A 13,712-nucleotide genomic window follows, 5' to 3' on the forward strand; every position below is an offset into this window, starting at 1 on the left:
ACATCCAAAACATGCTTATAACCACTGTTCTCCAGCAGTCATGCCCAAATAAGTTACCTTGTGGACAAAAGAAGCACATCAGCATTTCAAACCAGGTTCCACTACAATTGAAACGTGACTACGTTAAGTTAGGAAGTGTTCAAAATTGCCTTTGAGACTTAAAGCCCAATCCTAAGAGCTCGGAGCTCCAGTGCTGGGTGTCATAAATGTGCTGCAAAGCATTTTTACAGCACCCTTGGTGTAGGGAGAGCCAAGCCTGGACGGATGCTGCCTGGAGCAAGGGAAGAGCTCCAGGCAACAGTAAGGACCTTTAGGTGTGGGAGAGGCATTCCATGGTGAGGGAGGGCAGAGAGGAACTGGGGTAGAAGGTGGTGGGGCTGGTAGAACCCTGCTCCACTGGATCCAATCCTCTGTGCTGGACTGAAAAACCCTACAAAGAGGTTCTCTTGTCTGCACTGGCAAAATAGCCAGCACAGACTTGAGAAGCCCCTTGCGGGCTTGGGGCTTTCCTCACAGGAAGGGGATGAAAGTCCCCTTCTCCTGAGGAGACCTCCCGTGGCCCTGGTGGAGCCACTGGATACAGCAGTTGCCATTTTGGTGTCACTGCACCTGGCGGTGCTGCTGGGGATAGGATTGGGTTGCCCCTCCAAGTTAACTTGCACAGGATGGCACTATTAGTATCCAAAATCTATTGTTGTTGGCAACCTTCAGTCTTGGAAGACTATGGTATTGTGCTCTGAATGGTGGCTCTGGGACAGCGTCTAATGTGGTTGAAAAGGCTGATTTGGGAATGACAATCCCTTCCACACTGGGAGCAAGTGCAGTCTGTCCCTGGTCTGTCTCCCTGGCTATGGGCCTTCCTTCTTTGCCTCCTTGCCTCAGTCTGTTGGCCAAGCGTAATGGCCCATGGCGAGGCAGCACCTTACTGGCTAGGGACTGCCCAGCTTAAGGCGGGCGGTAGCTGCCCAGTGAGATGCAATTATCTCTCCCACCGTCAGAAGGAGCCCCTGGCATCATACTCTAATCTATATATGTCATTTAATCTCTTTCCAAGGCAAAAAAAAAAAAAAAAGTACTGAAAAACTCTGGTTCTTGATTTTGCTTCAAAGTTTCTTTTAGGAGAACCTACTTTTTTTGTGAATAGCAAACCAGATCCAGAAGTTTCCTGAAGATACCCAAATCCAATGACATGCTGCATTAGCAAAAATTGCTAGCTGCAGCAGAACTGCATAGGGATCATCCTTCCCTTCTAAGAATTAATAGCAAATGGTTTCATCTTGTGCCTGTTGTGCCAGCCTGCCTCCTTGTGGCTTAATTTTGGCACAGAAGGAAACTGAAGAATATGAGATTATAACAGAATAGTTTAGAACAGAATCTTCTGACTATAAAATAAAGCTGGAGATTCTTAAGCATAGCCTTCTTCTAAATCTGGATCAACAGTTTCTCAGATTGAAGAGCAGGGCCCCCCACCCAGCAACATGTGACATCTGGGAATGAGAATCCAATCCTATCCAACTTTCCAGCACTGGTGTAGCTACAATGCAGCCCCCAAGTAAGTTAACAAATGTTCCCATACCTTGAGGAGGTCTCTGTGACTATCTGCCCACCACAGGATGCAGTGCATGCCCCACTGGCACGATTGCATGGGCACTGGAAAATTGGATAGGATTGTGCCCTGAATGATTTCCAGTTTCACCATTAGTAACTGAGTCGCTGCCCCAAATTCCTGTGCAACAAGGTAAACAGTTGGGAGTCCAACAGGAACCAATTCAGAGAGGGCAAATCTCTTGCATAGGGGGTCTCAGAGGGGCTGCAGAGGGAAGGCTCTTGGAAGCATCTGTGCATGTGGAGCTCACCATGCAAATCTTTGCATTCTGCCCAGTTCTGGAGACCTAGAAAGTAGAGAATTCTCTGACATTTGCATCATTTGTTTACTTGGTATTTTTGCAAAGCATCTATGATAACGTTTCCAAAAAGTGATTCTTGGTGATTTCTGGCCACATACATAATCAACAAAAATAACTGTAACAACACACTTCCAATATGCCTGGGCACTTGTACTTTATGGCTAGACAAATACACAGGGCTGTTTTCCAGAGGGTCCATCACCACCCAACAGAGGTGGGAGCTGCCATAGAAATCAGTGGAAAAATCCAGGATTTTATCACAGCAGTGACTGCACAGCAGTGCTGATCCCCCTGAAGCATGGATTACTACCGAAATTCTTGCTCTTTCTAACGCAGGTCTCACTTCATCCAAAAATATGTTTTGTTGTTTGTGATTACAAGCTTCCAGGGTTCTAGACCATGTTCCTTGCAAGTTTGATCGCCCAGCAGTTTCACCCTCACCTGTTAAGGACATTATGAAAGGTAAAAAGAAAAGAAGTTAAAAGCTGCTAAATGCTGAAACTCAAAGGGCTTGGGTTGACTTATTTTAGGTCCTGTGCGTTTTAGTGTTTACCCAACTTTAATCTCTTTGCACAAACCCATCATGGCTTGTAATGGACTTTTCTTCCGTAGATCTGTCCAATCCCCTTTTAAAGACATTCAGGCCAGGTGCCATTACCACATCCTGTGGCGGGGAGTTCCACAGATTATTTTTGTGCTTGGTAAAGAAACATAAAGGCCCATCTAGTCTCATTGTGGCTTGTGACCTGTGATGGACTTTTCCTTCATAAATCTGTCCAAACCCTTTGAAAGGCATCCAGGCCGGACGCTGTCACTGCATCCTGTGGCAGGGAGTTCCACAGAATGATTATGCACTTGGTAAAGAAATGTAAAGTCCATCTAGTCCCATCAAGACTTGTGAGCTGTGATGGACTTTTCTTCCATAAATCTTTCCAATCCCCTTTGAAAGGAACCAGGACGGATGCCGTCACCACATCGTGTGGCGGGGAGTTCCGCAGGCCAGTTGCACACTGGGTCAAGAAATGTTTCTTTTGGCTGTGCCAACTCTCCTGAAAGGCCATTTCAGGGGCTGTACCACCCCACTCTGTGGTGTTTAAAACCACCCCAGAAAACCAGCCAAGATATGACCAGGGTTGGTGGAATGGCTGGAAAATACTGTAGGCAGGGAAGCAGAGGCTGAGAGTCCTCTCAGATAAGCCGCCCCCTTCGAGGAAGGGGAGCCGCCTCGCCACCGATTCCGAAGGATTGCGCTCCCATTCCACCTCAGGGGGAGGCTTATAGAAATGACTTCTCCCGTGAGAACCCGGAACCGCGCGACCATTCACTGACGTACGGGTGTCTAGCCTTTCCTATCTCTGTGTTCGCCCTGTCCACGAGCAGTGCGCTTTAGCCCCGCCTCCCCGTACGTCAGACGACGCGGCGGTTTTGGCGCGCTTTTGTAACCGCTCGCGCTTTTGTTGCCACTGGAGACGCCGACAGGGGCTCCCACCCCTCCCCGCCACCAACGATGCGGAGCCGCGAGGAGGTGGAGGCGACGCTGCAAGTGGCGAAACTGAATCCGGCGGAGCTGCTGCCCCCCGTGCAGTGTCTCCGTTTCAGCCCCCAGGCCGCCGCCCAGGAGTGCTGCCTCCTGCAGCTAGAGCCGGAGCTCTGCGCCGAGCTGGAGGCAGGGCGCAGGTGAGCGCTTCGCGGCAGCGCCCTCTGGCGGCTGGAGGAGTCTTCTCGACCGCGCTGCTTTCGCGGGCGCCCCCGATGGCTGGGAGGACCAATAGCACCCTAGTGGGCTCTTGTGCAGGGGCTGCCCGCCTGCTAGCCATGCCCGGGCAGCTTCAGAGTCCTTTGCTTGCAGCCACCGCAGGCTGCTTGAAACAGAGTGGGATCTGTCTGGCCAAACCAGGACCCACTTTTTAGAATGACAGTCTTTGGGACCCGCCGGTAGTGATGTCAACCAAGTGATGTTAGCAACCCGAGAGTGACATCATGACCAAAAGTGACATCATCAGGAAGGAAAATTTTAATGAAGCACAAAAGGCAAAATCAAATCAATTAAGTGAATAAATTAAGTTTGCAATAGTATATGTTTAAAAATATAGTATAATAATTTATACTATACGTATACTATATACTATATATGTATACTATATACATATAATAAGAACATAAGAACAGCCCCACTGGATCAGGCCATAGGCCCATCTAGTCCAGCTTCCTGTATCTCACAGCGGCCCACCAAATGCCCCAGGGAGCACACCAGATAACAAGAGACCTCATCCTGGCGCCCTCCCTTGCATCTGGCATTCTGACATAATAAAATCAGGAGGTTGCGCATCATACACATCATGGCTTGTACCCCGTAATGAATTTTTCCTCCAGAAACTTGTCCAATCCCCTTTTAAAGGCGTCTAGGCTAGACGCCAGGACCACATCCTGTGGCAAGGAGTTCCACTGACCGACCACATGCTGAGTAAAGAAATATTTTCTTTTGTCTGTTCTAACTCTCCCAACACTCAATTTTAGTGGATATCCCCTGGTTCTGGTGTTATGTGAGAGTGTAAAAAGCATCTCTCTATCCACTCTGTCCATCCCCTGCATAATTTTGTATGTCTCAATCAAGTCCCCTCTCAGGCGTCTCTTTTCTAGGCTGAAGAGGCCCAAATGCCGTAGCCTTTCCTCATATCCACTGAATGGATAATTTGATTCAAAGTTGAAAAAAGGAAGATTGTCCCCTGCTTAAAACACACACGCAAAATACAATTTCCAACACTGTAGTAAATATACATGCACAGGCACTAAAGTTTAATATGTCTTAGCATATTTGGCATCAAGGACAGTCAGGCACACCTGTGCAGTCGGGCACACTCAACCAACCTTGAAAATATGTTGGATCATTGAACTCTGTGCCTGTGAGCAGCAGAATGCTATGAAGGAGAATCTTATCTAGGAATGTGTTTGCGGTTAAGCTAGAACTAGCTAGTAGGCAGCTAGTATGAAGCATCCTTGTGGAAATTTCCCAACTACGTAACCATATATCATGTGTTTTGAGATGTAATAAAAAGCTGGGTCAGGAGCTAGGAGACAGCACTTGACTTCTCCCTTGATTTCATTCTTGCTCCTGCTTCCAGCACTTTCAACCTCTCTGAAACCTGTGTCTGTTGTCTAATTCTTGCCATGGCTTTTCTGCCACACCAGCACAGCATCTCAGGCTGCTCCTCAGGTAGCACCAAAATGCTACACAACACTAGTGTGTGCGTGCGCGCGCGCTACCACTGCTGTTGCTACCACCTCTTTCCTTGTCTGCTTAGGTTAAGTAGTTTGGGTGGGTATGGATGGGGGGGGGAGAGGAGCACAGTGTTCCAGGGCTCCCCCCAACTCTCCTCCTCCTCCCTTGTATCTTTGAGTTCTCCATTCATTATCTCTTCTTCCAGCTTATTCTCCACCTGGCCGTGTTCAAAATAGGCACAATGGACAAGAGCATGTATATTTGTTTCATCATGGCCAGGCAGAGAGCAAGCTGGAAGAGGCGGAGGCAGGCAGGACCTGAAGGTAAGAGTAAGGAAGGGGAGTGTTGCCTGCCTGGCCTTCTTGATGGGCAGGCAAGAAGGAGAAGATGGAGCCAAATGATCTGGTTGCTTGTGGACATGAGCAATCAGGATTATTCTCTTGCTGCTTCCTGTAGTTCTGCCACTGTGGTTGCTAGCACTGGTCGTGCTGGAGGAAAAAGTGGGCTGCTGCTGCTCTCATCCTCAGCAGTGCTGACTGAATCGGGTGGGTGGATAGCATGCTGGAGGAGGGACAGTGGGTAGAGCACCCCTCTCATATCTCTGTTGAGCAACCCCTCTGCTGTTTCCCTCCCAACCCATATCTTTAAGGCTGACTGACTGGGCCAGACCATAGCTGGGCCAGACCTATATTGCATGACAAATTAATGTGTTCTATATACTGACATGACTTGTTGAAATTGCAGTGGTTGTTTTATGACCTGTTTTTATTGTCAGGACTTGAGTGTATGGGTGGTTATATAGTTCTGTGAAGAGTATTTCGTCTGTTGAACTGGAGCATAAGAATTATAGTTATAAATAAATGAGAATAAAGTCACAAGCCAATCAAATGCATAACTTGTATGTGTAATAGATTGTGTTGTGACATTTTGAACTGTTGAAAAGCAGCATATGTGTAGTGTGGTTTTCTTAAGTATTTCAGAATGGCATGAACACTTATCATTCATTTATTCCACCTTTATTGGCATAAAGAATGAACACTTATCTATTAATATTGTAACAGCTTTGAGTCAATGTATAACTGTAAAAATGACTTTCTTTTGCAGCCTTGTGATCCGTGGGGACAGAGATGAACGTGCTGTGCTCTGCAGTAAAGATAAAACGTATGACATGAAAATAGCAGATACCTCTAACACGTTGCTTTTCATACCTGACTGTGAGACTCCAGAGCAGCTCTGTGCAGATGAGCCTACCTCTAATATCACTCATATCCAGGTATTTTGTGTGTGTGCATGAGAGAGAGAGAGAGAGAGAGAGAGAGAGAGAGCGCATTATTGTACTTTCTGGAGACAGATACAAGTGGCATGTTGGGAAATAGTAGAAATCTATCAAAGGCAGCTTGAAAATAATCCTGTAAGGTTCATGTGCGATCAGGATTTTAACATAAGAAATATAAACCCTGCTGGATCAGGTTAAAGGCCCATTTAGTCCAGCTTCCTGTATTTCACAGTGGCCCACCAGATGCCTCAGGGAGCACACAAGACAACAAGAAACCTTCATCCTGTTGCATCTCCCTTGCATCTGGTATTCTGAGGTAGCCTACTTTTAAAACCAGAAGGTTGCATATACCCATCATGACTTGTAACCTGTTATGAACTTTCCCTTCATAAATCTGCCAATTCCCTTTTAAAGGCATCTAGGCCAGGTGCCATCTCTACATCCTGTGGCAAGGAGGTCCAAAGATCACATGCTGGATAAAGAAATATTTTGTCTCTTTGAACTCTCTGGCATTCATTTTTAGTGGATGTCCCCTGCTTCTGGTGTTAAATAGTCCTTGAGAAAATGTCAGTTTTATGTTTAACATAAGCTGGCTACTTTGAGACTTGTTATACATATATTAAACTTACTCTAGTTATTTAAGAGCAAGCTGACACCTCCCCAGGTGCATATTTTCCTCCCTCCACTTCCTTGGACACAGTGTAGTTTGAGTTAGGGGGATTATTCATTTTTCCTAGCCAGTTCTTGGAGAAGATGTCCTCTTCTTCCATTCCAGCATCATTATTCTGGATTCAAAGGAGTGTTGCTTCTGAATATAGGGAGGGAAAAAAGACAAGTGACAAAGTCTATTGCCATTTGAAAGATACCATTCCACTGATAGGGCCATGATTCAGATGGAGTCTCTCTATCCCTTTGTCTCAGTGGGCCATTGTTTGCTACGCAAATGGCTCCCTTGGAACCAAGAAGTGCTGGGAAGGCAGCATTGAGAACTCTTGGTGTGACTTTATTCTCCTGTGACATTTTTATTTTTGCTTTAACTTACTTAGATATAGGCATTTGTAGGCAGTGTACATTTCAGACAGGATCACTTGTTGGGAGTAGGTAGTAAACAAAGTCAAGGGAAGACTGGAGAGGAAATGGGACTGTTACACCAATTGGAGCAGAATCTGGTTACTCTTGTTATTTGATACTTGCTAATAAGTTCTATCTGCAAGGGCCAAATTAAAAACCGAAATTTCCTATGACAAACTAAGGTTCTTCTTGTAGATTGCAGGCTTCTCCACTAATTACTGGGAGCTAAGAAGATGTCGACCTAAACTAAAGAAACTCAAAAAGCTTCTGTTGGAAAATCCTTATGAAGGACCAGACAGTGAGAGAGAGAGAACTTCGACTCATTCAAAGGTAAAAATAAGTGCAGCACTCACTACTTTCCCCCACCCTTAGAGTAGTGATTATCAACCATTCATATACAAGGGAGATGCTCTCTGCTCCCAGTGATCAAAGTGGGAACTTGGGGTAGAACGTTGGAAAATGGGTTAGAGAGAGAGAGAGAGAGAGAGAGAGAGAGAAATGCTTGTCTACTTGGTGCAGTACAGAGTAACAGAATAAAATCTAATAAGAAAATTAATGTCAGTTTAATACTACTTTTCCCCATTTGCTTTCTGCAGTACACAACCGAAGACTTACTAGATCAGGTTCAAGCAAGCGAAGAAGAAATAATGCATCAGTTACAGGTTCTAAAAGCATGTCAAGTTGAAGGTATATGTCTTTTTAGAAGGAAAGCTTGGAATTCCTCATTTAATAAACGTAAAGGTTGCCTTATTTAATTCTGCTGTATTTTGACATGAAAGGTATATGCAATAAGCAGCAGGTTAAAATTGCTTGCAAGGGTTCTTAAATGTTTTATTTTTTTTCAAATGTTCTGATAGTCCTTGTATTTCATCAAGACCAGTATGGCCTTTTGTACCACCTGTCACTCTGATTGATTGCAGTACTTATGGTGATTGTAAAAAGTTGTCTTGTACAACAAACTCAAACAGACCTTTATTGGCATATAGTCTTGTACAGCAAAAATAACTTAGAATGTCATTATTCCTTCTTTAGGTTTCTGTCCTCGGTTTGGTATTATACTCTATATTATATATAAGAAAACTAGCTCTGAATTCCAAGTCAGGGTAGAATAAAAATAAAAATTAATGTAATATATAACATTAATTCTTGGGCTTTGTCACTCTTTTGTGTGACCAAGCAACAGAATCCCATGCAGGACCATGTGGATAGAGTTGGATTTTATTCTCAATGCATCCCATTGAGCTCTATGGGGTGCTAGTGCCACATGCAGAGCACTGCAGTCCATGTGGACATGGTCTGGACTGCTTGGTGGCTCCATGGGGTGACCAGTCCTATGTGCTTCAGAACTGGTCGCAGTTGGAACCAGTTGGCTGGGGAAGCCACTTGGAAGGTGGTTTGGGGGGCAATTTTTAGGGGGAAACTGAAAGCAGTAAAGGCAGCTAGAGAGGAAAGCTTGAGGCAGGTGGAGATGAGAGAGGAGTGAGCAAAGGGAGGATGGGGGAATGAGGAGAAAGCTGTGAACTTGGAGTCAGGTACCCAGAATGAATAAGAAAAGGGGAGGGAAGGAATATCACAAAGGGATTGGGTGAATTAAGAGCCAGACAATGGGGAGGGAGAAAGGGATATTCCCGTAAGTGAGAAGACAATAAAGTGAACTGGAGAGGAAAGGAGGAAAGGGACAATCAAGCTTTCCCTGAATTTGGGGCAAGAAGCCTCTCTGGTGAGCGGAGGGCCAAGACCAGCTCTTCCACCCCCACAGTTTGCCAGCCCAGTTGCCTCAACCCTAAAGGGGGTTCCCTGTGGGCACACCTCTTTCTCCTGGACAGTCCAACCCCTGTATAAGCCCCTTGGAAGGGGCTCTGTATAAAAAGGCTCTAGCAGCAGCCCCAGTAAGGGCAACTGGGGTGGTTGTAAGGAATGGGACATTTGTGCATTGGAAGATTATAAGAAACCCTTGATGCTGCTTTAAGCATCTTTGTGGACTCCATTTCAGGGTGCAATAAAATTCCAGTTTACCATATCCTAGCTCCTCTGATGTGGAGCCACCTGCTTAGCAGGAAGGGCAGTGAGGCAAGGCACAGATGGGGACAAAGTTGAACATGTAGTGTGTTTTTGGTAGTGGAGGGGTATAAAGAAGAACCTTCTCCAGATAGTGCTGCCAAGGGTCTCAGTAATACATGAAGCCTCCCATCTCCGCTAATAGTATACAAATGTTTGTATTAGATAAAAACTTTGTTCTCTGCTTGGCAGGATACTGGAGGATTCTAGACTTTGATTATGAGATGAAACTGTTGACTCATGTAACCCAGTTGATATATTCCGAGTCTTGGCCATTCAACAAGGTTCCTTTAAATATCTGTCTTCAGGAGCTGGGGCCACTAGAACCTAAGTAAGTTCTCTGTTGATACTTGAGGTATTGTTTTGATCTGGAATTTCAGAGATCATTCCCATTCCAATTTGTGAAAGTGCACCAGTTCTCTTTGTTATAACATGCAGTCTAGAATGACTTCAGAACTGCACAACGCAGGTCTAGAGGGTGCCCCTTACCCATTGTTGCAGCTGCAGAATTCAGTTGCAGTGGATGGAAAGCATTTATGGAAAGGACAAAATATGTCCCTCTTACAGCCCAATGCTTGTGCTCCAAATGAAATCGAGCCCTTAGAATGTATTTCTCCCACTTCAAGGGAATGTCATACTGTAAACTCACAAGTGATGCTATATATTTGTCATTACAAATTTAAGGGCATCTGTTTTTCTAAACCAGGAGAGTTATGAGCATCAACTAAGGCAGCTGGTTTCAGGCCAATTGATGCAGCATATGGAGATTAAATATAAAAATGAATGTACTAAAAATAGACTAATGTTTGTTCTAGGGAAATGATAGAACACATTCTTGTCTGTTATGGAATGAAATATACTGATGAAGGTAAGTTACCCATCACAAATGCATGTTTTAGAAGTATATAATAATTAATAAAGCATCTAAGTAGGTGTGATACAAATACATAATAATAAAGGTAGCATATATGATAATGTGAATAGCAGTATATAGGGTAACCAAATTAGTGGTAGCTCCATTTGTTGAAGTCCATGCTCTGAAGCATAAAAGCTATTATACAGGTATAGACCTACTTCCTATTTCTCAACTGTGTACAACTGTTGTTGGGTCTGTTAAGCCATTTCTGTCCAACATTGCATATAAGCAACTGGGATCTAATGTGCACAGCTGTGGGCTGGGAAGAAATGGTTTAAGCAACACATGAAGTGTTGAAGATATGCCCAGTGGCTGTTTTTTTACTTTCCAGGATGTACCAGGAAATGACCCTAACTCATAAATTCTGAAGAAATGTATTATATTCCACCTCCTAAGAGTCCCTCAAAGTGGCTCACTTTTGTTTGCAACACAGTTTTTGCCTCTACCCTACAGAGGCAGTTGGTGGGTCTTTATGAGCAGAAATGGGCATGGTCAGTTAAGTTGCAATAAAATGGCGAATGACAGGAGCTGGTTGCTGGCAAAACATATCAGTACTTCAAGCACTGTTGATGATAGAGTAGCAGCAAAACAAAGGTTATAAGATACAAAAAATTGTCACCTCTGCCACTTGTCGTGGTCAACCCCATGGAACTCTGCTTGTGGAAGAACATCTGGTACTGATATAAATCTAGATATAGTTCACAGATTTAATTTTTTTTTTAAAGAAGATTCAAAAGAGCTGAATTTCTTTGTGTTCTTAATACTGCATGCTAGGTGAGACTTACTTTGAAATGGATGAAGAGAAGGTATGTAGAGCCACAGCACAAATGCTGTTGCAGAATGCAGTTAAATTTAATCTCTCAGAATTCCAAGAAGTGTGGCAGCAAAGTGTCCCTGAAGGAATGACGACTGGACAGGAACAATTGAAGGTAATAGGAGACCAGTAATCATGCGCCCATTAGAATAACTTAGGTGGGGTGTTGCGTGCCTTGTTCCACTTAAATGACTGTGTGCTGATGGAGTGTTTATATGCTTGTGTGTCTGCCTGCCTGCTGAGTTCATAACTGTGTAGTCTGGTGTATACTGATAAGTGGGTATGCTCCTTCCCTACATATTCTAGGGTTTGGCTCTTGTAGATCGGTCCTCCAGACCAGAGACCATTTGCTTGCTAAATGTTGAAGACTTACCAGAAGATAACCAGGAGAGGTTTAACAGCTTATTCAGCATTCGGGAGAAGTGGGCAGAAGCCGACATAGCTCCATACATACAGTAAGTAGTTCAAAGGCATTGCTGTAGCCAGATGTAGAACCTGCTTCTTAGGACTTAACTACACTGGAGTTCATGGCATCTCGGAAATACCTGGTGTTTGCTTCAAAAGTGATATACTGTACCTGTATTACATTTGAATCTGTATGACTGCTATGGACTTCGTTTAGCCTTCTGAAATTCTCCTATGTGTCTGTACTCCTCTCTGCCTTCCCCCCCACCTGCATGTAGTTTCAATGTAGAAAAACTCATTGAATCCCACTAGCTTCAGTTCCCACTTAAATGCTTGCCTTACTTAATTCCATGTGTTTTTTCCAGTTCATGCCCAGTTGGAAGAGTGAATTAGAGATGTGAGTGCCAGTTGTTGACACTGTGCTAAAGGTGTCAACAATTGACAAGGTGCTAAAATTGTCAAGGCACACCATTAGTTTTTCAGCATTGACAAGGCACACCGTGCTGCTGGTACGGGGCTCAAATCCCCCAATTGCCTACTAATAAATGACCCTCCCCCAAAGTCCTGTGGCGCACTTACAGACCATCCATGGCACACCAGTGTGCCATGGTGCAGTGGTTGAAAATCACTGTGTTAGAAACTGTTCACATCCTGCCTTCCTTCTAGCCTTACAAGGTTTGTGGATTTTTTTTTTTGGTCTTTACTATATGATTGTAGTGGTTTTTTGCCCCCTTCTCCTTGCAGGGACTTGTGTTCAGAGAAGCAGACAATTGGTGCACTGCTGACAAAATATGCACGTTCTTCAATGCAAAATGGAATTAAAGTTTATAATTCTAGAAGACCTGTCTAATAAGAAGATATCAGCTAGTGTCTCAGATTTGGGGTAGGAAGTCTTGTACTTTTCTGTTTCAGAAACTCCTGTAAAGTGAATAACAATCCTAAAGTGCATTGGGATTCTTGAATAGAATTCTGCAGATAAAACATAAGAAAATTGATCCATCTGGAAAAGTTCAAAATACAGCAGAAGTATATTACCTTCGGATCCCTTGGAAACATTTTTGTAGAGAATAAAAGCTAATTTATTCATAAAGCTGTGTATTTTTCAGTTTTGGAGGTAAAAATAAGCTCTGCTTGGGGCTCTGGGTGTTAAAGCATAAATTGTAATATGAGCTGCATATTTGGCAATCTAAGGCAGAGCTGGGGGACCCAGTTATCTTATATCTTTCTAGAAACTACCTGGATGGTCTTGGGTAATTTCCCCTCCTTTCTGAAATGATTATTGTATTTACCCTGTCCTCATTCCACTCAGTTTATGGGTCATCCTTGTAATAAATTTGTAATTAATCTTTGTAACAAATTTGTGCAGGAGGCTGAAAAGTGCAGTTCATGTCAGTGGCTAGTATAGAGCAGTGGTCTCCAAACCGCAGATTGCTGCACATTGAAAAACCAGTCCCTATCATGAACTGAGGTTCATGAGACTACTGTTCTGCTGGCAACCTCATATCTGTCTCTCTGTTCTCCCCAGAACCTTGCAGTGAGCAGCTGTGCCTGCCCAGAAATCCAGGTGCAGAACCTGCTGGGGCAATGGGCAGCGGAAGCAGCTGCCCAGTGTGAGGTTCATGGGTGGGGTGGGGCAGAGGGACAGATATGAGGCTGCCAAGTGGAACAGTATGCTCCAGGGGAAGGCTTTTCTTGGGCATTGGATCTAGCCTGTGGGATGGAGGTTGGTACCACTGGTCTAGAGCAGGGGTGCAACTCCTTTACTACAGAGGGCTGAATAGCATTCATGGTGCCTGCTGAGGGCCAGAAATGATATCATTAAGCAGGTCATGATAAGAAATAAGCACTTTTTTCTCACTTAGGAACTCATCAACTGCAAATGACAGAAAACGCACAAATCTTGGCAGAAAATGACAGAAAACATACAAATATCATCTTTTCAAGATATGGGAGAGCCCACTAACCATGCAGGCTGCCCTTTTAGCAGTGACACCTCAGCACAGCTCAGCAGCAGAGCTCCTGAGAGCAGTTGCTGGTGGTGCTGG

General features: G+C 44.4%; 1 protein-coding gene across 2 annotated transcripts; it reads left to right on the forward strand.

The window, feature by feature from the left end:
- Positions 1-3,342: 3,342 nt before the first annotated feature.
- DSCC1 (DNA replication and sister chromatid cohesion 1) lies at positions 3,343-12,728 on the forward strand. 2 transcript variants are annotated; one of them, XM_066625614.1, is made up of 9 exons: positions 3,343-3,584; positions 6,232-6,400; positions 7,670-7,804; positions 8,071-8,161; positions 9,725-9,863; positions 10,348-10,400; positions 11,223-11,377; positions 11,569-11,717; positions 12,412-12,728. In XM_066625614.1, the coding sequence occupies exons 1-9, from the start codon at positions 3,415-3,417 to the stop codon at positions 12,515-12,517; spliced, it is 1,167 nt and encodes a 388-aa protein (XP_066481711.1). In that variant the 5' UTR covers positions 3,343-3,414; the 3' UTR covers positions 12,518-12,728. The 2 variants fall into 2 exon arrangements, with proteins under 2 accessions (XP_066481711.1, XP_066481712.1); XM_066625615.1 differs by having other exon boundaries at positions 12,580-12,728.
- Positions 12,729-13,712: the final 984 nt, after the last annotated feature.

Source organism: Tiliqua scincoides, chromosome 4, assembly GCF_035046505.1.
Source record: "Tiliqua scincoides isolate rTilSci1 chromosome 4, rTilSci1.hap2, whole genome shotgun sequence".
Lineage (NCBI taxonomy): Eukaryota > Metazoa > Chordata > Lepidosauria > Squamata > Scincidae > Tiliqua > Tiliqua scincoides.

Bases quoted from the DNA above. Each gene is read 5' to 3' on its own strand.
- DSCC1 (XM_066625614.1), top strand. From the start codon at position 3,415: ATGCGGAGCCGCGAGGAGGTGGAGGCGACGCTGCAAGTGGCGAAACTG. The intron at 3,585-6,231 runs GTGAGCGCTTCG...TTTCTTTTGCAG, and splicing joins GAGCTGGAGGCAGGGCGCAG to CCTTGTGATCCGTGGGGACA. The intron at 10,401-11,222 runs GTAAGTTACCCA...ACTGCATGCTAG, and splicing joins AATGAAATATACTGATGAAG to GTGAGACTTACTTTGAAATG.